The sequence below is a fragment of the Barbus barbus genome (assembly GCF_936440315.1).
Source record: "Barbus barbus genome assembly, chromosome: 9".
NCBI classification, from domain to species: domain Eukaryota; kingdom Metazoa; phylum Chordata; class Actinopteri; order Cypriniformes; family Cyprinidae; genus Barbus; species Barbus barbus.
Window position 1 is genome coordinate 26,304,786 of NC_136737.1, and position 23,702 is coordinate 26,328,487.

Sequence of the window (23,702 nt, forward strand, 5' to 3'; positions counted from 1 at the left end):
AAAAGAGTAATACAAACGTTCAGGAAAATGTATTTATGTCATCTGAATTTGTTTCCCTTGGCACTTGTTCAAAAAAAAAAAAAAAAAAAAAAAAAAAAAAACACACCACCACGAATAATGCGCAGTGGTTGGTATTCCCGACGGAGTTACGTACGCTCGTGCGCAGTCCATACATAGAGCAGCGTGCGCGTTACGTAGCCATCTTGTGTAGACTACAGCAAAGGAAGCTCGAGATCTGCACTGACAGCCGACAGACTGACAAACAAACCGCCTTCCTGATTCCGACAGACTGCGTTAACGGCAGAAACGGAGAGCAAACATGCGTTACGACGTGTCAAGATGTCTATCCGATGTGTTTCGCAGAGGATGTGTGCTTTTATAGACGGCAGAGCGTTAAAAGCAGCGACTGGAGAGTTTCAACTGCGAGGGCGGCCTGAGGGAAACTCACACCGGGGCATGGCCTTCCTTTAGGCCACGGAGAATAAACACACGGGCTTGGCAGGATTAAACACAGCTGGAATAAAGCTGTCTTTGTGTTTGGAGCTTCAGGAGTTTCAGTTTAAAGGATTTAAAGGACTAAAACTGGCGCGATGAGGATGGAGCTCTGAGGGAGTCTTGTGTTAGCGTGACGCTAACTGAAAATTACATGACATATTTTCATATACATTGAGTTGCTACGCTTACATTGGAGCTGTGCGCTTCACTCTGACGTGTTGAGACACACTTAAAGCTGTCAAAATGTCTAAAATGCCATCGAAAAAGAAGAGCTGTTTTCAGATCACCAGCGTAACGCAGGCAGCGCAGGTGGCGGCCAACAGCAACACGGACGACACCGAGAGTTTAGACGACCCTGACGAGCCCAGGACTGAGGACATGTCCTCATCCGAGATATACGACATGTCCAAAGCTGGAGATTTCGAGCCTGAGACGTGTGACGTCAGTTTATCGGACGAATCGCTACATAACGAGGCCGAAACATCTGGGGCGAGCGCCCAAGATGCTCCCATAACGAACATACCTGGTTCTCGCAATGCGAGTGCGGCTCATATAAACCCACCTGTCCGTTCAGTCAGTGGGTCTGTATCTTCCCAGTCTTCGGTTGCATCTAATGCACCGTCCAGCATCCAGACTTCATCAGTTAGCAATTCTGCCACAGTAAGTAGCTGTAGCTCCCGTTTCAGGGTCATCAAATTAGACCATGGCACAGGTGAACCCTTCAAAAGAGGTAGGTGGACTTGCACTGAGTTTTACGAGCGAGAAACGGATGCTTCCTCTTCCGGCCGGACTATGGATAGCGTTAAACACACAAGTGCCGCAGATCATAGCGTGGAAAAGGACGGACTAGTCGCCGGCGGTTCGGTGGCTGTGCATGTTGGGTCTTCAACATCTGCAGCAGAACCTCATACAGATAGTGGCTACTTATCTGCACCATCGAACTCGCCTGCGGAGCTTCAGCAGCAAACCCTAGGCATCTCGCAGCAGGGATTAGGGCTTGCAGCCCAGAATGCCCATATCAAATCTCCAATCATGCCTTTGGCAACTCAACCACAGCCGTTTTTCCCAGGTAAACAGGTGCAGAGACCTGGGCAGATTCTTCAGAGTGTTATTCCGTCGAATCAAGCCCAAACGGTCTCGGTGGCTTCGCTTCCACTCGTGACCCCATTAAACCAGGGTCCGTCACCTGTCATGACTCCTGCAGCGCCGGGAAGCGCCGCTCACATGCTCGGATTAGTTCCCCAGCCCGTGGACGGCAGAGGGCTTCTCATCAGCCAGTCTGAGCATGTTCAGGGGCTTTTACAGCAGTTAGGCATCAGCACGGCTCTAGGGACCGTGTCGGCCGCAGCTGTTGTACAGCAGGCACCAGTGCCGCTCGTTCAGCCGGCGGTAACCGTGTCTGTAAGCCCCCTTGCTGGGGTCCCTGGTGTGCAAAATGTGCCTGCTGTTATGTCCATTGCCTCTAATACCCCCCAGAGCATGCCAAAACAGAATCCGCCTCAGGGAGTCCACGGGGGGTTGCTAGGAGGACTGGGTGCGCAGACGACTCCCGCTAACTTTAGCCAGCTTCCCACCGGTGTCGCCCAGGCCGAGGAGAACCAGAGGAAGCCCGACGGGCTGCTCCAGAGCTCTGTACTCATAGGAAAAGATGCCATCAAACCCCTGAATCCCGAGGGCTTGCAGCTTCCCACACCTGCTGTCAGCAGCCTGTTTGGAATAGCTATTCCCATTGATGGGGATGAGGACAGGTAAACCTTAATCCTTGATGTTGCTCACTTTGATTAAAATAGTTCAAGTAATTAATCAAATATGTGTTGGGTAAATCTTTTGCAGGAGTTGCAAATATTTACTTTTGAAAGCATGTTACCTTGAAAATGAGTCAATTTTGTTGCATCGGAGTGAAAATGTGCATGCTGACTCGTATGTTTTGCTTTCTGTTTTTTTTTTTAAGTGTCTAGTTTTTCACTAAACTTGTCCTGGAGGCCCCCTAAATGATCCTTTTTTTTTTTTTTTTTTTACAGACTGTGGTGACCCATTTCCATGTTTATTAAAATCATAAATCGGGGACGTTTAGCTACAGACTGTAAAACAAAGGATCATTTAGGGGGCCTCCAGGACAAGTTTAGTTTAAAAGATGAAAGATGTTTGATGTTTGAAAGGCATAGGAACACTATTGTAGATTTTTGGATTCCTTGACTCCAATGCATACCAAAAAGTACACTTTTACAGGTGAAGATTTTGTAACGTTTTGATTTATCCGAAAAAGTTGTTTTTCTTTTGCTAATGCAAAAAAATCACTACAATAGAATTTCACCCAACTATGATGACTTCTGAGAACCCAGTAAATGTGAAAAAGGTCCATTCCACATTTTGAATGCCACCTTGATTTTACACATCTGATTAAAGTCACCAGCTCATTTATATTGTATTGACATCTAAAATAAGAAAGGGGTCTCCAGGTCATTTGTGAATTTAGTAAGTGAAACTTAATTTGTAACAATGTAATGATTATTTCTTCAAATCATGTTAGATGTTTTGAGTTATTTTACATGGTAAGAATAGTTTTAATTTCCTAGGTAGTTGTGAAGTAATCCTTATCACTTTGGTTCAGATGTGTTTGATTAGGTTTGTAGCTAAACTCTGCTGTACTGTAGTTCTCCAGGAGCAGGATTGGCTGCCTTGACTTCAAAGGATTTTACTCAAATGTGTAAAAGTCCGTCAGCCTTTATATGTCATTCCAAACCTGTAAGACTTTTCTTTCATCCGCAGAAGACAAAATAAGCTATTTTAAACTGTTTTTAGCCTATGCAGTTTCAGTCAGTGGGGTTTAAAACAAAGGTGATGCTTTTAAAATACCTTCTGTTGTGTTTTACAGAATAGAAAAGAAGAAAAAGACAGTTTGTTGTTCTCAAGCTTCAGTGGAACAAGTTAATATTTAATGTATGTGAACTTGAGAGGAACATACTTCATAAAATTCTTGACCAGCTTTTTAAAAAGTCAGTGCACACATGGCTCAGAAATGTGTAGATCTGAGGAAGCACCAAGCATCTTTTTTTTTTTTTTGCATGTAGTCATTTCCCCTGTCCTGCAAACCACTTCACACTTCTTTTAAAAAAGCCAGCCGTATGAGCATTTCATTGGTAAAGCCTTTGGAAAGTTTGACACATGAGTGTCTGACTCAAGTGATCTCGTTTTGTGTTTGTGGAAAAAATTCACACCAAATTTACCCAGCGCACTATCCAGTTCCTAAAGATTTGTTTTGGTGCCACTGTATCCTCCTCACATGGTTTTCACCAGAAGATGAACTGTTTATTTAGACTGATTAGGTGATGTTAGCGTGTGTTTCCTATCTTGTGACGTGCAGAAGCTGCTCTCCACTCTGTGCACTAACACTGATAAGGCCTTCAAACATGTGTAACATCTGCATGATGTTATGCTGCATATGGACGTTGTTTACTGTCAGCAGTTGGTAGGAATCCAAGAAAAATCTGTACATTCTGTGCTGAATACATGCTGTCACCATTCTTGGCAGGCTTTTGAGAAGTTCAGAGATGCACCTGTAACCTATACAGGATTAGATTCAATTGTACACATTTATATTTAGGTATTAGTAGCATTTTCATTGCAAAAAAAAAGACTGTTTAAAGTACATTTATGATTTTACTTTTTATTCTAATACTGTTTTAATGACAATTAAGCAGTTTAAACCAAATTATTTAGTATATTTTTAGAATTATAGTTCCCGTGATAATGTTTGTTGCACTAGATGCTGGTTTTAATGAAACAAATTTACTACTAATATTATATTACAGTGCAAATTGGTTATCTTTTGTATTATGTAGACTTTAACTTTGGTGCACAGATTAGGGAACGAAGATGCAGAAAGAACTGAAAGTTGCAATTTGTTTTTGTTTTTTTGAGAATGCTTGGAAATATTGCAACATGGGTGGCAAATGTTATCAAGGTTAAAGGAAAGACGGCAAAGGGTGAGTTTTCAAAAATAGCTTTTTTACTGTCACCGATTGTAGTTGATACGCTTTTCCTCAGTTTATTTTGTTGGCATAAATGCACACGCATTCATATTTGAGCAGTGAGATTTACCAAAATAATTGAGGCAACAGGTAATATTGAGAATGTGAGTAAAATGTACTCAGGCCATCCAAGGTGTAGATGAGTTCTTAATCATCTACATCTTGGTCTTTCCTGTAGCTCAAATAGTAGAGCATGGCGCTAGCAATGCCAAGGTCATGGGTTCGATTCCTAGGGAAAGCAAGAGCTGTAAAAACTATAACTTGAATGCAATGTAAGTCGCTTTGGATAAAAGCGTCTGCTAAATGCATAAATGTAATCAGATTCTGAGAAATCCTCTGCAGTGAATGGGTGCCGTTAGAATGAGAGTCCAAACAGCTGATAATAACATCACAAGTAATCCACACCACTCCAGTCCATCAGTTAATGTCTTGTGAACCGAACAGCTGTGTGTTTGTAAGAAACAAATGCATCAAGACATTTGTACTTCAAACTGTTGCTTGCAGTCGTCTTCAGGAGAGAATCTTCAGTCTGAATCAGGAGAGAAATCTGCACTGTTTATAAACTGTAACAGTCCAAAACAGTTTTAAATAAATATTGTGATGTTTTTAATCAGCTGTTTGGACTCTCATTCTGACGGCACCCATTCACTGCAGAGGATCCACTGATGAGCAAGTGATGCAATGCTACATTTCTCCAAATCTATTACCATGCAAAAAAAATAAACTCCAACAAATTGGATGATTTGAGTATGAGGACATTCAAAAATGTAATTTTTTGTTTGAACTATTCCTTTTAGTCTGCTGTTGAAAGAAGTTGAGGTTGTTCCAAACCAAAGACATCTTTTCTCTCACCTTTTAGACTGAGATATGCACATCAGCGTTTGAGTAGCTAATCTGTTTATACTAAAGATTACTGAGGATGATGCGAGATGTCTCAGTTCTCTAGCATAACCTCCTTCACTAAATCCCCAGGAAATGGCCCTTGATCATTTTGACATTTCACTCATTACCACTATAAACACCATAACAAAGAGGAAGTGACCTTTTAACAAATATGACGATATGAATCACTTTATTGTCTAAAGCCCGATTCGTACGGTAATTGTTTCTCATATGGACGTCTGTAAAAATGAATTTACATATCACCTCAGTGATAAAACTCACGATTGTGGAGCGAGTTCTGTGATGCTACGAACCACGTGGCCAGTTTTGATTATCTGCTGTAAATAAAATTAATTTTATTTACAAATTTATTCTTATTATTGTGTAAAATACATTCTTATTATTCCAAGCATATTTTATAATGTATAATCCTATTTATTATTTGATTATTTAAATTTCCTGTTAAAAAAAATAGGAAAATATGAACTATAGTTGTATATAATTATACGCGATATATATCCGTTTATTACACATTTTAAAATTGTATTGCATACCTGCTGCTGCCATAATAAAGACCCATTTCGAATGTTTACATGCTTCTCGTTCTGCTCCCACTCGCTGTGGTGGAGCAGTTATGAAGTATCGTTCTCTTAAATACTTTCCGGCATTTCAGAAACAAATATGTATGCAAATTACACCGAAGTACAACAGTTACCGTACGGTGTTCGGGAGTGGTCAAAAAGGGTTTAAACGCTGAATTTTGAATCGATTTCTTCTCGTAAACTCAGAGATGTGGATTCGGAAGGGAATTAAATTACCACACGATCTTGGTGTTTGTCAAAAAACAGTAGGTAATTTGGCCGGGGATTTTTACGGGGGTGGTGAGAGAAAAACACCGACGTCTTGGATTCAGACGGCATTAGAGTCACCAACTACCCCCTGTAAATGGTGAAAATCACTTACGTCCCCTTAAGAAACAATTACCATCCAAATCTGGCTTTTTACGGTTGAAGCAATGGTGAACGCCTCAGTATTTGTAGAGAATGCGTTACAGGGTTCAGAACAGCTTAACTCGGAATACGATTGGATAGTTACAGCTTTTTGTTTATCACCTGAAGCTCTGCTTTTAAAAGAACGTTTGTTGTTTTAATCTGCCGTTGTTGTAGTTGTTATCTTCCAAGGGTTGCGCAACTATACCTACTTGACTATTGGCGTCTTTATATTTTCAAAAGTATTTGTTGATAGATTATGAAAAATGAGTATAGTCTGACATTTTTACCTGTTTTGCTTTGCACCTGTTTGAGAAATGGCAGTAGCTGAAGTTTGTTTGTTCGTTTGAAGAGCAGGTGTGGTGCTGATGTCTTATTCCTCACCGTAATGGTGCAGGTGAGTCAGTCCTCTCACAGCGCTCTGACAGTTAGCCGTTTGTGTATATTATGCCATCATGTTTTCATGTTTTGGAAGACGTGCCCTTGTACATGAAAGCTGTATATGAGTCTGTAACTGACTCGTATGAATCAGAAACGGTAGAATGTGTGCTCACGTTTTTAAGAGACTGGTGACATTTCTGTCATCTGAGTCTTAGGACCCAAATCTCCAGAAGGTTGAAAATGCTATGTGAAACATCAGAGGTTACTTTTTTGAACGGAGACAAAATTACACTGCATTTAGAAATTTGCTTAACTTTTTGGATGTTAATAGAAATATGAAGGAGCATGCCAAAGGACTTGAGTGTTGAAAGAAACCGGTCACACATTACTCTGTTAGCTATAACAGATTCTTCTGAGGAAGTGTTGCTACTGATAAAAGGAATTTTTAATTAGTCAAACACTTCCTCTATTTGTCTATTGTGTGTTTCAATCGAATTTAAAGGGATAGTTCACCCAAAATGAAAATTCTGTCAGTAATTACTTCCCATGTCAATCCAAACCCGTAAGACCATAAATGTGACCCCGGACCACAAAACCAGTCTTAAGTCACTGGGGTATATTTGTAGCAATAGCCAAAAACACACTGTATGGGTCAAAATGATCATGAAGATATTTTGTAAATTTGCTACTGTAAATATATCAACTTAATTTTTGATTAGTAATATGCATTGCTAAGAACGTAATTTGGACAACTTTAAAGGCGATTTTCTCAATATTTAGATTTTTTTTTTTGCACCCTCAGATTCCAGATTATCAAATATCCGTATCTCGGCCAAATATTGTCCCATCCTAACAAACCACACATCAATGGAAAGCTTATTTATTCAGCTTTCAGATGATGTATAAATCTCAATTTTGAAAAATTTACACTTAAGACTGGTTTTGTGGTCCAGGGTCACAAATTAAGATGTTTTTGATGAAATCTGAGAGCTTTCTGACTCTCCGTAGACAGCAATGCCACTAAAATGTTCCCAGACCCAGAAACGTAGCAAAGGACATTGTTAAAATAGCCCACGTGGCATCAGTGGTTCAACCATAATTTTCTTATTATGGTTTATTTTATCTTATTATTTATTTTAATTTTATGAAGCTATGAGAATACTTTTTGTGCGCAAAGTAAATAACAATAATTAATTTTTTCAACAATTTCTCGTTGCCTCGTAAAATTACGGTTGATCTATTGTTGTCACATGTCCTTACTACCTCTCTGGGCCTCAAACTTGTCAGTTGCATTGCTGTATATGGAGGGTCAGAACGCGCTCTGATGATGTTTCGGATAAGCAAGAAACAAGAAAAAATATTTCAAGTACAGAAAGGTTTTTGACTTAATTTTATGTGTATGTATCTTAGGGAGACGTGAAAGAGGAATCAATTTGGTATTCGCGCGCTGTCTGAAACGCGTATTTATACTTGTGCGTGCTTTAGCAGTGTGAGTAAAGAATCACGTTCTCTTTCGTTTATTCTTGTGCTTTAAATTTTCGTACGAATCATGGATCAACTGCTCTCCGTTAAACCCCTAATATGCGACAGATCAGAGCAATCTTTCATTTACTAATTTAACATGAAATTGCATATCAATCGCATACAATTAAAATACAGAATAATTAGAACAATCTAAACGCGCAATAAATAGCAGAGTGTCATATCTGTACTAGTGCTGTCAAACGATTAATCGCGATTAATCGCATCCAAAATAAGTGTTTGTTTACATAATATATGTGTGTGTGTACTGTGTATGTTTATTAAGTATTATATAAATACACACACATGCATGTGTATATTTTTAAACAATATGATATGTTTATTAAATATATTTATATATAATATAAATGTTATGACTATACATGTAAATATTTGCAATATGCTGTATGTGTGTATTTATATATACATACAGTACACACACATATATTGTGTTTTTGTTTGAATGTTTTTCACTAGTAATGCTAAATGCAAATGCTGTCCACTAAGAAGTTTCTGAACATAATACACGCATTTAGCATTGCTTACTTTGCACCTCGAGTACTGTTATCGATTCAGAACTGCTGCTGAATGACAACAGAAACTATGCTTTGAGGACAAAGATATAATCTGTTCGGTACGGCGACAGTAACTGACCCTCACTGTAGGAAATGTTTATTTCTAGATATCAGTAGAGCTGTGTTTGTGCTACATGTTGGTGGACTGCCAGTGTTTTAAAATTATGTGGCTAAAGATTATCCATTAATGATTAAACAAAACAGTTCCCGAAGTGGGCAGGGTTAAATGTGTCAGATGCTATGCCAACTAATGGTGTGGCGAGCTGTGCTATCTAATGGTTATAGTGAGCTTATTTTGCCAAATGATTCAACTCGCCGCTTTATACGACACAGTGTTGCATTTTTTTGAGACTCTGTTTCTGTGTCCCTGAATTTTATAGACAATTTGTTTTAATTTCAGTTGATAGCAGACATCCTGAAATCTTAATAAGAGTATTGTCGATACCCTCTTCTTTGAATGCTCTGTTTCTATAGATCGTTTGTTATTAGAGTTATATAACTCTGTGTACAGAAACCTGTTTCGGCGTAATCCTCTGCCAGCTTCACGTCCCCAGGGTAATTCCATTTGTCAGTCATCATCTTTTGGTGGAAACATGAAAGAATAGTTCCACAAGTGTTTTTTTTTTTTTCTGATGAATTCTTTCATTTAAACCCGGAATTCTAAAAAAGAATTTAAAATTTAGAGGACAACGAATTAGAATTGTGATACAAAAACTTTCAGTAACCGTTTTTATGTTTTGTTCAGCTGCAGCTACATACAATTCCAGTGAAGCCAGATTTAAAATGAATAATAATATGTGAGTCAAAGGATAATGGTCACTTTGTAGCGTTCACTGTGTTGCATGATCGACCAAAGAAAATCGTATGAATCGCCTTTTAGTGAAGCTGTATAAACTTGGCTGTAAATCAGTGCGATCATTTATGTACGGGATCTGTGTCTCACACTCAATGGCTGTTCTGACTTTTCCGGTTTGGCATATATTCACTCTAAACTCTGAATACTTCAGGCCTGTAGTTCCACACCCTGAGCCTTTTCACTCTTAGATGAATACCCATTCAACTTCATCTTGAAAGCCCTTAAGGCATCACAGCAAATTTGTTTTGGTCTTTTTTCTAAAGCTTTGACATTATATTACCTTATTCATCTCTCTTTCTTTTATATAATCCCTCCACGGCTTTCTATCAGGCCTTCCCAAATGGCAGGTCAAAGGCCATCAGTGATGGGTATGATCACTGTGTGTGTATTACATTGCACTCTTGGCAGCCGTGAGTGTGCATGGAGTGAGCATGTTTCAGGTCTGAGTGTCTGACATCCATAACTCTTACATTGGTTTTACAACACATTTCATTTGTCACACGTCTGCCAGGACTGAGCCATATGTTTCTATGTGAGTTTATTGTGATCTTTAAAGTCAGCAAGTGTATTCCAGCCTTAAGTTAACAAAGAAACAAATGTGTAATTCTTGCTAAGCTGTCTCATTAATATGTGTAGAACTATTTCTCTATGAACAAAATGTCCATTAGAGGTGTTTTTAATGTAGTTTTGCATGAGTACTTTGAGTACTAGTTTACTTAAACCTCAGAGGCACAAATTGACATTTGATTATGATTGATAATTCTTGAGCAAAGGGAGTGTTGTACTGACAGTAAGCCAGAAGGATTTGGCTTTGTGACTCATAACTTTAGTGGGAAGGATGGTATTCACGTCAAGAGCAGATTTCTGATATTTGCTACATGTTCGCTCCTGTCCCCACTGAAGAACAGTGTTTGACAGCCATCAAACCATTGCCTTGAAAGCGCCTTTTTTTAACAGCTGAGAAGCCAATTGTCCCATTACTTTTGGTCCCTTAACAAGTGGGAGGCACATATGCAAACTGTTGTAATTCCTACACCGTTCACCTGATTTGGATGTAAATACCCTCAAATTAAAGCTGACAGTCTGCAGTTAAAGCACACCTTGTTCGTTTCATTTGAAATCCATTGTGGTGGTGTATAGAGCCAAAAATGTTAGAATTGTGTCGATGTCCCAATATTTATGGACCTGACTGTATCTCATTCTTTTATCTCCATCCAATTTGGAAATACATCCATGGAAATACTTTAGTTTGAGAATATTTGCATGTCTTTTCTTTCCTGTTGGTCAGCATTAAGTGCAAAGGCATTGGTTTTTTTGTAGAATTAGTTGTTGGGTTAATGATAGATCTTGCATTTGAGCTGTTGCAAAATGATTTTTGTATATGTGGAGCAGGAATGGTTCATTCAGAAAACCTAATCTTTGGTTGGAGAACAAAGAGATATTTTGCAGAATGTCCAAGCTGCGCCACACAGTGAAAGTAGACCAGTCAAATATTCACTCAAAATCTGTCCCTCACTGTATCTCTTTATGTTGCTTGACAGGTCATGGTCTACTTATTTTGTATGGACACAAGAGCAGCTTGGAGTATTTTCCTAACATCTCCTTTTACACAAAAGAAAGTATTTTAGGCTCATTGGAAATATGTGCTTGTGGCGACGTTTCTGCAACAACGGCGTATCTCTGTGGACTTGTAAACCATACTTTGTGTGGAAAGGAATACAAGTTGTTAAAGTTTTACTGCCTCTAGTGTTAATTTCACCTGGAAACTGCAGTGATTCGTACGTATATGTTTTTGGGTTTTGCAGAAAGAGAGATAGTCACGTATTTCCAATGAGCATGCATAGAAAAAGTCATACATGTCTGGAACAATATGAGTAAATGACAGTATTTTCATTATTGAGCAAACCTGATAGAGATGTCCTCACAAATTCAGATTATGAAATCAGTTGGCTTTCATGATGAATTAAATTTGGTTGACTTTTATTTTTTTTTCTTTCACAAATGTTCTAGAAAACTGCACCAACTGGCTAAATCAATCATAACGTTAAGCCCTTGGACATCAGAGTTCAAATAGGGGTTGTGTAATGCATTCCTTTGTTTTGGATAAGAATTTAGAATGCAAATATTGTGAACTAGCAAAGATGATCATTGATTCTAGGCCAACTAGTTCACAATCTGCTTATCCGACACTTAGTTCAATTGTGTGGTTACATCTACAAATAGACTTTAACCAGCTTTATGTAGTAAAAATACTGCAAATAGCCCACATTAATTCAACTTGGATGAATGTTTTGAATGATTTTACTTAAGATATTGTCATGCCATTTTAGATGTTGTCTAGCTTTATAGTCAAATCGGTGTGTTTAGAAGTTGGTTTGACCAAAAAATGACTTAAAGAGTCCCTCCTTTGGGTGCCATGTTCTTGTAATTAAGTAGCATTTTGACACTGGGCATTTACCACTTGACTTTTGACATTTGCAGTGTCGCCTGGCTAAGTGTGCGGGTTGTTGGAAAATTATTCAATATTATATTGATTCATTAAAGTGTTTTCAAAGTGTAGACTGAGACTCGTCATCATTTCCATCCTCATTTTCTCTGTAAATAAATGAATGCTTGCAGAACTAAAGTACATTATGCACTCTGCTAAACAGCAGGAGGCGCCTGTTGGAGTACGTGTGGATGGAGGTGGTAACACCGGGTGATCCGCATGAATCACAGGGGCCCATATGACTCGCACCAGCGGTAGGAGGTCATTGATTCTAGGCCAGCTGTGTGCAGACCAAAAACATTATGCAACAGCTCAGCGAATCAATTAACAGCATATCTCAAGACTCTGGACTTGTTTACAACAAATGGGTGTTGAGGATGAATCACACTTGATTCTGATTTCGAGCCGAAGGAACTACGTGAACTTTACCTGATTTACAGGGCATTTGAGGGAAGATGCCCTCTGAAAGACATTTTAAACCCATTCTCACAGAACAAGTTTTTGCATTTCACTGTGCTGCTTTTTGTTTTCTTATGTAATCATGCTCTAAATCAAATTGCTTGACTGTTGCAGCATCTCACGCATGATTTCTGAGAACGCTACTCAACATTTCGGCAGCTGAAAACAACATTTGGATAAATTAATTTTTGGTTTCAGATGAAAACTTTGCCTGCAACAGCTAATCATGTCAGCTGTGTGGAAGGTAGAGCTAGTTGATAATATAGTTTTTTAAAATAGATAATATAGTATGCATTTATTTGTCATGTTAACTGTTTGAAAACAGAGCGTGAATGTGGACTTCACATATCTCTTACCTTGTTGCACCCTCTATAGGACCAGCAACTAGTCGACGTCAAGCTTAAACCGTCACAGCAGAGCATTAAAGTCAAATAGTCGATTAGTCGGTGCAACCTTGGGCTGGGAAAATAAATTGATGCATAATGAATCGAGAAATGATTCGGCATCGATTCTGAGATTTTCTGTATGCATCGATTCTGAGCTCGTACTCTGCTTGTTTCCAAATTCTTACACACACTTGAACCTAAAATAATCATTCATAAAATTCAGAAAGGCTGAAGCGATTACAAGTGTGTTCACACTGGGCTGTGTTTACATTAATCTTGTGTCATAAACGCAATCTGAGCCGAGGTGAAAATTACATAACTCGGCGCTCTTGTTCGTGAGCATTTGAGTGTGTGGATAAAAACTACATTAGATCACCATCTGCTGTTAAAATCCAAGCTAAGATTCGAGTCCTGAGAGAATTGCGACGCATTCGGAAGATCTCAGAACTGATCCACGAATTGATTCTGCATTGATTTATCGTCACAGCCCTAGTGCAACGTAAGTGAAGCTCAAATTCCAATATGACAAAAAAATAATACCATAAAACTGTCATACAAGTAGAACTAGTGCACCATGAATTCTCATAGCTTTATTGGACCAAAAGGCTGCGTTATTCACTGAAATGATTGACTTTCATCTTGGTTTTCTTTGGCGTGTTCATAAGATAAGTAGATAGGTCCCGATTTGTGAAGAAATCATTGTTTTGAGCTAAATCTTTTGGTGATTCAGTTGGTCTAGTTAGCAAATCAGATTCATTTTTGAGTTCAATTCACTAGCTCTTGTCGTATATACAGCGCCGTTGCGCCACAGGTGTCCCGAGTTTGAATCCGGACCTTTCCCGATCCTGCCCCCCTATCTCTCTCCCACTTCACTTCCTGTCAGCTCAGATCGGTCCTATCATAATAAAGGCAAGAAATAAATCTTTAAGAACTGAGTTTCTCTCTTTGTGGGCATTTATACCGCAAGGAGGAAGTTTCAGTTGGAATAGACAGGAATTCAAGTGTGTGTGTTTTGTTAGTCACGATGCAACATGCAGATAGATTTGACATCATGACCATAAACCATACTGTGTGAAATAGGTTCTTGAGAATGGGGTAATAAGATTTTGTCATGCCAACTGATATTATCAAACCTTGCAAGAACTACATGATTCATTCATTAGCTCATCGGTACTAAACCTCCAGTAAATGACTGTTTAATGAATTCAGCATTTTGATTTAACAGATATGCACAAACTTACTTTTTGAAAAAAAGAAAAAAGTACATGATGCACAAAAACCACGTTACAGGTCGTTTCTTTAATGTTGAAAATTACACCTGCTTTGCAAGTGTAGTGACTATTTAACGTTGCATTTATTCATACATATGACCCTGGACCAGAAGAATGGGTATATTTGTAGCAATAGCCAACAATGCATTGTATAGGCCAAAATTATTGATTTCTCTTTTATGCCAAAAATCATTAGGATGTTAAGTAAAGATCACGTTCCATGAAGATATTTTGTAAATTTCCTTCCTTAAATATATCAAAACTTAATTTTTGATTAGTAATATTCATTAAGAACTTTATTTGAACAACTTTAAAGGCGATTTTCTCAATATTTAATCCCTCAGATTTTCATATAGTTGTATCTCAGCCAAATATTGTCTGATCCTAACAAAGCGTAATTATTCCGCTTTCAGATGATGTAGAAATCTCAATTTTCGAAAAATTCACCCATATGACTGGTTTTGTTATTTTTCCATGGCACACTCTTGTTGATATTCGCTTTATTGAAAGTATCTTATTTCCAAGTTAAGGAACTGCCTTTTCTGCCAAGAGTTAGCGGGATATCAGTGAATTTCACTGAATTTTGATCAAGATATATATATATTTAAATAGTTTCCTCGAATTCTGGATCCTGTCGAAATGGTTTTGAGTTCAGCAGTCAGCTGGTGTATATATAGACTAATATGCACTATTCTGGTGCAACTACTTGACAACTTAAGCAGGTGTTGACACCAGTTTAGAGCAGATGCAGTGGACACTAGTAGGGATGACTTTCGCAGCTTTTTGACTCGTCTAGTTTAAGAGACATCTGAGAGGAGTGACTGGTTTTTTGTGCTAATAAATATTGTTTCACACATGAATGCATCTGATCGCCAGCTGTTTAATGGAAGATTCTTGTAGTCTAGGATACGTCTGTTCATTTTAACAGCACTTTTTCCTCTCTGATTTTGTTTAGCGCCTGAAGGAATACGTTAGTTGCGCAGGTTGTGAAATTTAAGGAAGATTGATGCGGTTTGGGAGACACCTATGATCTGCGGCGGCATGTGTCGGTTTGCATGTACACGTCTGTTTGACCTGCCTGCGTTCCAGTTCACAATCTGGATGACAGAGAATAAGATCTAGAAAGCATATGTATCCCAGAAAAAAGTCTTAAGCTTGTTTTTGTGACTACTGAGCATCCAAAATTAATGGAGGCTGGTGATTTATTTTACGGTCATCGTCCTTGAATGCATTTTTCTATTGAAAAATGACTTTTTTTGTGTGTGTGTTGGATTCATTTTTGTATTCGTTCAGGGACTAATTCTTATATAGAGTTTAAAATTCCAAGAATGCTTTTTTGTTCACTTTTAACTCATTTATAATTGATTTCAGCTTTGTACGTTACGTATTTAGTCAAAACAGATCTGCCTCTCCATATATATATATAGTATAGATACACTACCAGTCAAAAGTTTGGAATAATTAAGGGTTATGTATTTGTCTGTTGATTTTTTTTTTTTTTTTCAAGAAGTCTCTTCTGCTTAGCAAGGCTGCATTTGTTTGTTCAGAAACAGAGATATTATCAGAATTGAAAATAACTTTTCTATTTAAATATATTTTTTAAAAAGTAATTTCCCGCATCATTAGTGGGCCTTGAGAAATCATTCAAATAATGTATTTTCTAAATCTTCCTGACTCTTTCCTAAAATGTTAATAAGTCGTCTGTATGATTTAGGTGCAATATAAACTTTAATAAGACAACTCCCAATCCCAGAGGCTTGCTGAGGTATTTTATATGCCACGCCCCCCGACAGCGAGCACATATGATAGGCCACGCCCCCAGAGAGAGCACATATGATAGGCCACGCCTCCTGAGAGCCCAGATTCCTTAAATCCTGAAGAGCGCCTTTATACTAACACTAACACGCTTCTGTGTCTGAGACTAAACGATTACCAACATGCGCTGCAAAATGAGTTATTGCCTGCCCTACTCTCCTGGATCCTCTCCTACATATTCTGGGAAGTTATTACCATACAGAGCACGATGCAGGTAAACGTTATAAACTAATAACAGGATTGAAACGCGATGCTTTTTATGATCTACCCGAGATAAACTCTTGAGTGCAAAGACGCTTCATTTCTTAGTTTTATTAGTTTATATATCGTTGTTGCAAACACGTTTGTGTTAAATGTGAATTTATTATGTGATGATATGATGTTTGTGAATGTCGCCTAAGGATATGCGTCACGTACGCAATGTTTCAGTTCATTAATATGAACGCATCTGAAAACTTTCCGTGCAAGGTCGTTTATACTGAAGGTGTTTATTAAGCCAAGTGTAATTATTTATTATCAGTTTCCGTTAAAGCCTCGGTTGTTTTAATGGTAGAAATGTAAGCAGCCGCGTTATTGCGCAACCCAATGACGAGCGGAGAGGAGTAAAACTGAACTCGAGGGGCGTTTAAAGATTGACTGTCACGCGCGTTTCCATTGATGGCGTGAACGGATTTCCTTGTTTTTTTTTTTTTTTGTAGTAATTGCTACTTTCACTTGATATTTAGTTCTGTGTGTTGGTAGTTTTGTTGTAAATGTTTGTATTTTGCAATAGTTGATTGTTTATGCACAAATTCTGGATATATTTCCTTATGCGTAATGGAATATAATGTTGGAGTATGTGCATGCCTGATTTCTGTCTCATCTCTGAGCACTCAACACGTGTATGATTTTATATGATCCCTGCTGATAAACTCAACAAGGAAATCTAATCTAAATGTACCATTCTGAATTATTGTGCAGGCACTTTGTCAGTTAGTTAGCTGGAAGTGTGATTTAACCGATATAATGTTACCAGCCTGACAGGAAATATTCCTTAGAAGAGATCCCAATGCAAACTCTTTTTTTTTTTTTTTAAACATAGTCTTTGTTTTCTTTCTGCAGTGCTTCGGGCGCCAGTGTTGTGGCCATTGATAACAAAATAGAGCAAGCTATGGTGAGTATTTTAATTGATTGTCAACAAAATATAAGAGAAAAAACGTTGAAGTTCAATAAATGTCAAATAATTTGTGCAATTAAAAAATTAACGGTGCAATTAATAATTCATGATATTTGTAAACAATGCTTTCTGCCTTTTGAAAAATTATTAGGATGTGCACAAGCTCTTACTTTTATCCGTTTATTTTTATTGACTCTTTTACTTGATTGTTATACCACATGGCATTTTTGCAGTCATTAAATTGAAACTTTTCAAGTTTTTCAAATCCGTATGAAGCTAGAATAAATATCGAGAGTACCTTTATAATAACTTGCATTTATCGTGAACAGACATGGAATAAATCCCATTGCTTGGAGAAAAATTTCAAGGAGTTGGAAAAAAAACCCACTTTATCGCTAAAATGTTATATTACATGAGTGCTGGTAAATTAAACCATATATAATTTTAGAGTTTTAAGCAAAAATAGATCTGATTTAATTTAAAATTGAACATTTTTTGTTGCCAAAAAATAGCCACAGACGCTGGCATGACACACACACACACAAAAAAATCGTAAACATTTCATTGACCATCGCTGTGCTCTTCTCCTCAGGATCTTGTGAAAAGCCATTTAATGTACGCCGTGCGCGAGGAAGTGGAGGTCTTGAAGGAGCAGATCAAGGAGCTCTATGAGAGGAACTCACTTCTGGAGAGGGAAAATGCAGTATTAAAATCTCTGGCAAACACTGAGCAGCTGACCCAGCTCACCTCTCAGGGCAACAACCACGGCAGCACTTCACCCCAACAGACGGCGGTCAACGCCATCCTACAGGAGGGAAGCAAACTCGTGGCCTTGCCCTCGCAACCCAACGTGTCCACAGCGTGAACACCTGCCTTTGGAGATTTCACTTGCATAAAAAACAAAACAAATTCAATCTGCAAAGGAGATTTTGGTTTCCAGTCGTGTTTGCCACTTGCGGAGAGCCATGCTTCGTTATATACGTGCTGCTTGGCTTTCCCTGTATTAGACAATCATTTTGGGAGAAGCAAATTTGGCTCCACGATGGGTGCGGTAGATTTCCATGGGAATGGGCTGCTGAAAGAGTTCAGTAGAAAAGTGGAGATTTAGCAGGAAGCTAAATGGTGATTTATATGGAAATGGAGAGCTTGGGAGAGCCTAGAGCATGAGTTCTTTCATCTGTTGAGTTTTACTGTTTGCATATATTTATTAGAGGGCTGCTATTTTCATAATGTAAATGAACAATGTAACAGAGATCTATTTTATATATATATATATATATATATATATATATATATATATATATATGTGTATGTATATAAGAAACGTTCTCTTGGTTTCTGAAATGTAAGATACTGGTTTAACAAGGCAATAATGTCCCCATGGCACAGTTCCAACACTAAACGTGATTGAACAACATTGCTGATGCAGTCCTGTATAGTTGAGTTGGTTCGGGGTTGAATGTACATGTGTATAGATTGTAAAATATTAAAGTATAGCCAGCTGTACAGGTGAGCTGCAGTTATCAAGTATTTTTTTTTCGGATTTTATTAAGTATACTCGCTATACTTTCCCTAAGTACTTAAATTCTGGCTTTTCAATTCGTTTTGTATTTTCAATTGGGGATGGGGGGGGAAGAAGCTGTGAATTAGTTCGTACAATGTATTTGTAACCAAAGAAGAAAGGCTGTGTGCATAACGCACATTTTCTTGTTTTGTTTGTTCACTCTTGCTTTTTTGACATACAAATGTTTATTACATTGCAGAAAATGTACAAAAATAAATGGCGATATACATTTACAGGTGTAGTTTACACTGATAACCTTCAAAGAACAATAAAATAACCATGGTAATGAAATCAAAGTGTTCACAGATGTCGTTTATGTATAGGGCATGTCCTCTGTTTTTAATGTCTTTTGTGCCTCTTGGATGCAGCGATCTGGTTTTTTTTCTTTTTTTTGAGCCAAACAGAAATATTGTACAATCACTGTACATCGATCTGAACTTTTTAGGTTTGCTTGTTTTTCTTTTTTTGTTGAAGGAAATGTCGTATACAAGCAAAATGTATTGTACTTGATCACTGAGCCTTTGAGAATATTTCCAAAAATACCCTTGTAATGTGCTGTTTTGAAATTTAAGTTTTCTGTCAGAAATAAATGACTGTTCCATTGAGAACTAAACCATTTTAAATGGCTGTTTTCTTGTGCTGAACTCGCACGATAAACATTCACATTTTGAAGGTGAGTTTAACACACTTAGCTAATTAAATATATGCCATAGACTTCTAAATTGACCAATACAACTGTAAGTATAATGACAGAGCAAAGTTTGGCATTCAGTCTCCATAGGTTTGCTATTAACTGTAATATTGACTAACGACAGTGTAATGCTACATAATTAATTTGTAACATTTATAAGTTGCATCACAGCTATATTAGGTGCCTAACATCATCTTTGGACTGTGGGATATTTATGCTAATAGTAAGCAATAAATGACTAATAAGGGTTATAAATAATTTAATCTGCGACCCAAACTATATGTGGGGTGGTCACGTGTATATATATATACTTTACTGTCATATAAGTATTGTTTTTTTAGCATTAAGCAGGACTTGTGGATCACTGCTGCCATCTACTGGTCATTGCTGTCAATTAGCTCTAAATTCCATCAAATTACAACTTTTAATTACTTACATTTCTTATTCTTTCTAAAAATGTGTTTGTACTACAAAAGTATCTATTATGTTCTATTATGGTGGTGTGCTACCATAAATCACACCTTCAAAAGCCAAATGGAAATATGCTGCCCTTGGCTCTAAGTATCAATGCAGAAAGCATTCAAATGTCTTAATTGTCACGTGCTCGTAATAACCTGACACGACACGCCTGCTGAGCGCCTTTAAAGTTGTCCAAGTGAAGTTCCTAGCAATGCATGTTATTAATCAAAAATTAAGTTTGGATATATTTACGGTAGGAAATTTACTAAATATCTTCACGGAACATGATCTTTACTTAATATCTTAATGATTTTTGGCATAAAAGAAAAGTCGATAATTTTGACCCATACAATGTATTTTTGGCTATTGCTGCAAATATACCCCAGACCATAGATATATATACTGACTAGATGTCGCCTCTGACGCTGCTGTCCATAGGAACGATGCGTCAGCGCGGCCGCCATCTTGGGTCGGGGGAAGCCGCGTCTACTCTGCATTAGTTAACATTGGCAGAGAACTATTAACGATTAAAATCACCTTAATTTGCTTAATTTTCAACCGATTTTCAAGCCGTTTGGTTTATTATAAATGTCAGACATATATTTATGATAGAACATAGATTAATTAATTATTTTACTTATGTGATATAAGTAAAATAATTAATCTATGTTCTATCATAAATATGTGATATATCATATACAAAACAATACTTAGACACACCTGCATAACTAATTAATTTGTTCTACAATGCACCAACAATTACAAGGATGCTGATAGTGATATGAAAAAACCATGAATAATATAAAGTATATATAAATAATAGAGTAAAATTTAAATTAATAAAGGCACGACTTAAAGCGGGAAAAAAAAACAATTATGGACTTCCTGACCAACAGACCTCAGAATGTTAGGATGGGGAACCTAACATCTGCATCTAGGCAGAAATTAAATCATCATAAATCGTCCAAATCTCAAATGATTTTTCTTAGTTTTTTGGTTTGTTCCAACTGACAGACATGTATTTATGATCGAGTCCAGAGAAAATTGAAGCTTTTGATATTAATCTACTTCAAAACTAGGTGTAAGTTTATTATTCTTCCACTTCAGTGAACTTAAAATGAACTATTACCTTAGCCTAGTCTACTGCACACAAATGGCTACAATGGTGTGATATCCATACTTAAAAATACATGTTAATTAAAACATTTGAATTGTACTGGTTTATTTTGTACATCAGCAAGCCTGCAATACAATGACAATGTGATCACAAAGGCCAAATATGTCCTCAGACCCTACTTCTGCTTTCACAACGCTGTTTAACAGAGACACGGGGCACTGATGGGCTGCTGAGTTGATGTTAGAGGCCCGTCGGATGCAGTGCTCAGCCGAGCGGATCACCTTAACGGTACCTTGACTTGGTATTACTAGGCCTCCGTTGTTTCTGAGGGTGAGCAGATGGTAGTTATAGCCAAAAGATGGTATGGTCGAAACTACCAAACTACTACGACATACATTGCATGCAAGATTTCTCATGACTTGCCTAACTACAAATCCCGCAATGTAAACAAGTGCGTTTTCAGTTAGGCACCCAAAGCTTGTTGCTAAATAACTGTGGTCCAACACAACACCAGAGATTGGCTGAAAGGGAGAGGGTGCAATGTTGTCATCGTCGTCCTCAGCTGGCACCACAGATGACATGTCGACAGCTGACAGACACATGGTGTCATCCTGTGGTTGAACGTTGCCTGTCTTCCCTGGAGCAATGCCACAGCGGACCATAATGCGTCGGAAATAATTCTGGAAGTGAGCAACAGTTGGATTGTTGTTCCATCCACCTGAAATGAAAAAGGTAAGTATATTCCAGGTAAGTATTTCAGACAAGTGCGTTTTTAACAGCTGTATCCAGTAGGTGTGTGAATGTAGAGTAGAAATCCAGCTTTGTTCCAGTTCCTCTGTTAACATCTTGTTTTTTTTTTTTAAATCCTCCAACAAGGAGCTCACTGTCTTCTTTTGTCTCCTTTCCCGGTCCTTCGCATTTCTCAAGTCCCGTCGTAACTTCTCCATGTTCTCTTGATACATGGACAACTTCTCTTTTGCTTTCGCTGGCTCAAGGGCATACTGATGATCCTGAAAAATATTTAGCAACTCGGTAACTTCAATCCTGTCTCCTAACTTCTAAAAATGTCACTGTTACAGCCACCAAGCATCCAAAGGTGATAAATCACTTCACTTACAGAGATTGACTCATGAAAGAGGTCTTGTCCTACAAATCCCATGACAGGCATGTTAGACCATGGCTGTGGAGTTTCTTCAGTTGCCTTGTTTGACGTTCTGCTTAACCTTGATGAACTAGGCTGCTAGAAAAAAGGGAAATTGTTTGAACTTACAGAAACACTTAATCAATTAGAATATGTTGTGATAATAAAAAAAATGCTGTGACAAACCTTTGAAAGATGATCAGGAAACTTGAAAATGGATGGGATCGCTCCTTGCCGTAAACGGACTGTCTGTCCAGTCTTGTCAAAAACTTCAGGCCGAAAATGACAGCTGCACAGTACGCTGCGGTCTTTTGGCTCAAACCCCTCTCTCCTGAGTGCTATTGCCCATGACTGACGCCTCTGTTTATCACTTGGGAATCTACAAACAAAACAAATCCAAAAGTCCATAGCATTTGTGTAGTGTACTTCAAGGGACATAGCCACGTGATAGCAGTGTAAATGAGCATTCATTCACCAGGGAGGACGACAGCAATAACTAACCATAGCAATAAAAGCGTCCACACTGACCATTGACAAGCAAAGTCTTAACTTTACAAACTAACACTGACACAAACTTTAGGCAACTCTGTTTACCATCTTGCAATTATATTATATTCATTGTTGGTTTTCTTCAACTTACATTAACGTTACCTAGCTCTTTCTTTCATAGGATAACATTAACTTCGTGGTCATCACCATGAACAGTAACAGACATGAACTTGTCGAGCAAAATAACTTTACAGACTACAATGACACAACTGTGTGGACAAATTTCCAACATCTTACCATCATATTACATCGATGTAAATACATTATGTTCATTGTTGGTTTACATAACTGGCAAAAACAACTTGCACTAGCATGGGTAACTAACTAACTAACTTACGTTAGCATGGATTAACTACGTGCGGTCGTCGACAAAGGACTGAAACATGACACTGAAACAATATAATTTCGTAACCACAATGTCATAAAACACATTCTCACCTGTGAAATGTTATCCCTTGCTGTTTGGTTTTTTCATTTCTTTCGTTCGAACATCCATATGCAGCACAAAAGTCCGGCATCTTCAGAGTTGATCTGAATGCCGGGAAACTTTGGCGCTTCCTTCAGATCCCCGACCCAAGATGGCGGCGATGTTGACGTATGCTTAGAGCAGGGATGGGCAACTTCGGTCCTGGAGGGCCACTGTCCTGCAGAGTTTAGCGCCAACCCTAATCAAACACACCTGAAGAAGCTAATCAATGTCTTCAAGCTCACCAGAAAGCTACAAACAGGTGTGTTTGATTAGGGTTGGCGCTAAACTCTGCAGGACAGTGGCCCTCCAGGACCGAAGTTGCCCATCCCTGGCTTAGAGGCCCAAGGCGACATCTAGTCAGAATATATCTATGCCCCAGACACTTAAGGTCCAGGGTCACATTTGGA

The 23,702-nt window shown here is 38.1% G+C and overlaps 2 protein-coding genes across 2 annotated transcripts; one reads left to right on the top strand and one right to left on the bottom strand.

The window, feature by feature from the left end:
• Positions 1-230: 230 nt before the first annotated feature.
• On the top strand, positions 231-19,483 carry LOC306875409 (TSC22 domain family protein 2-like). Its single transcript, XM_079425937.1, has 3 exons — positions 231-2,243; positions 17,251-17,302; positions 17,898-19,483. The coding sequence occupies exons 1-3, from the start codon at positions 739-741 to the stop codon at positions 18,168-18,170; spliced, it is 1,830 nt and encodes a 609-aa protein (XP_079282063.1). The 5' UTR covers positions 231-738; the 3' UTR covers positions 18,171-19,483.
• Positions 19,484-21,252: 1,769 nt separating this feature from the next.
• LOC306875281 (uncharacterized protein) lies at positions 21,253-23,379 on the bottom strand (the record flags this gene model as incomplete). Its single annotated transcript, XM_079425752.1, has 4 exons — positions 23,265-23,379; positions 22,464-22,656; positions 22,254-22,376; positions 21,253-22,146 (listed from the first exon to the last, which is right to left on the bottom strand). Exons 1-4 carry the CDS (start codon positions 23,342-23,344, stop codon positions 21,253-21,255), a joined length of 1,290 nt encoding a protein of 429 aa, XP_079281878.1. The 5' UTR covers positions 23,345-23,379.
• Between the last annotated feature and the right edge of the window lie 323 nt (positions 23,380-23,702).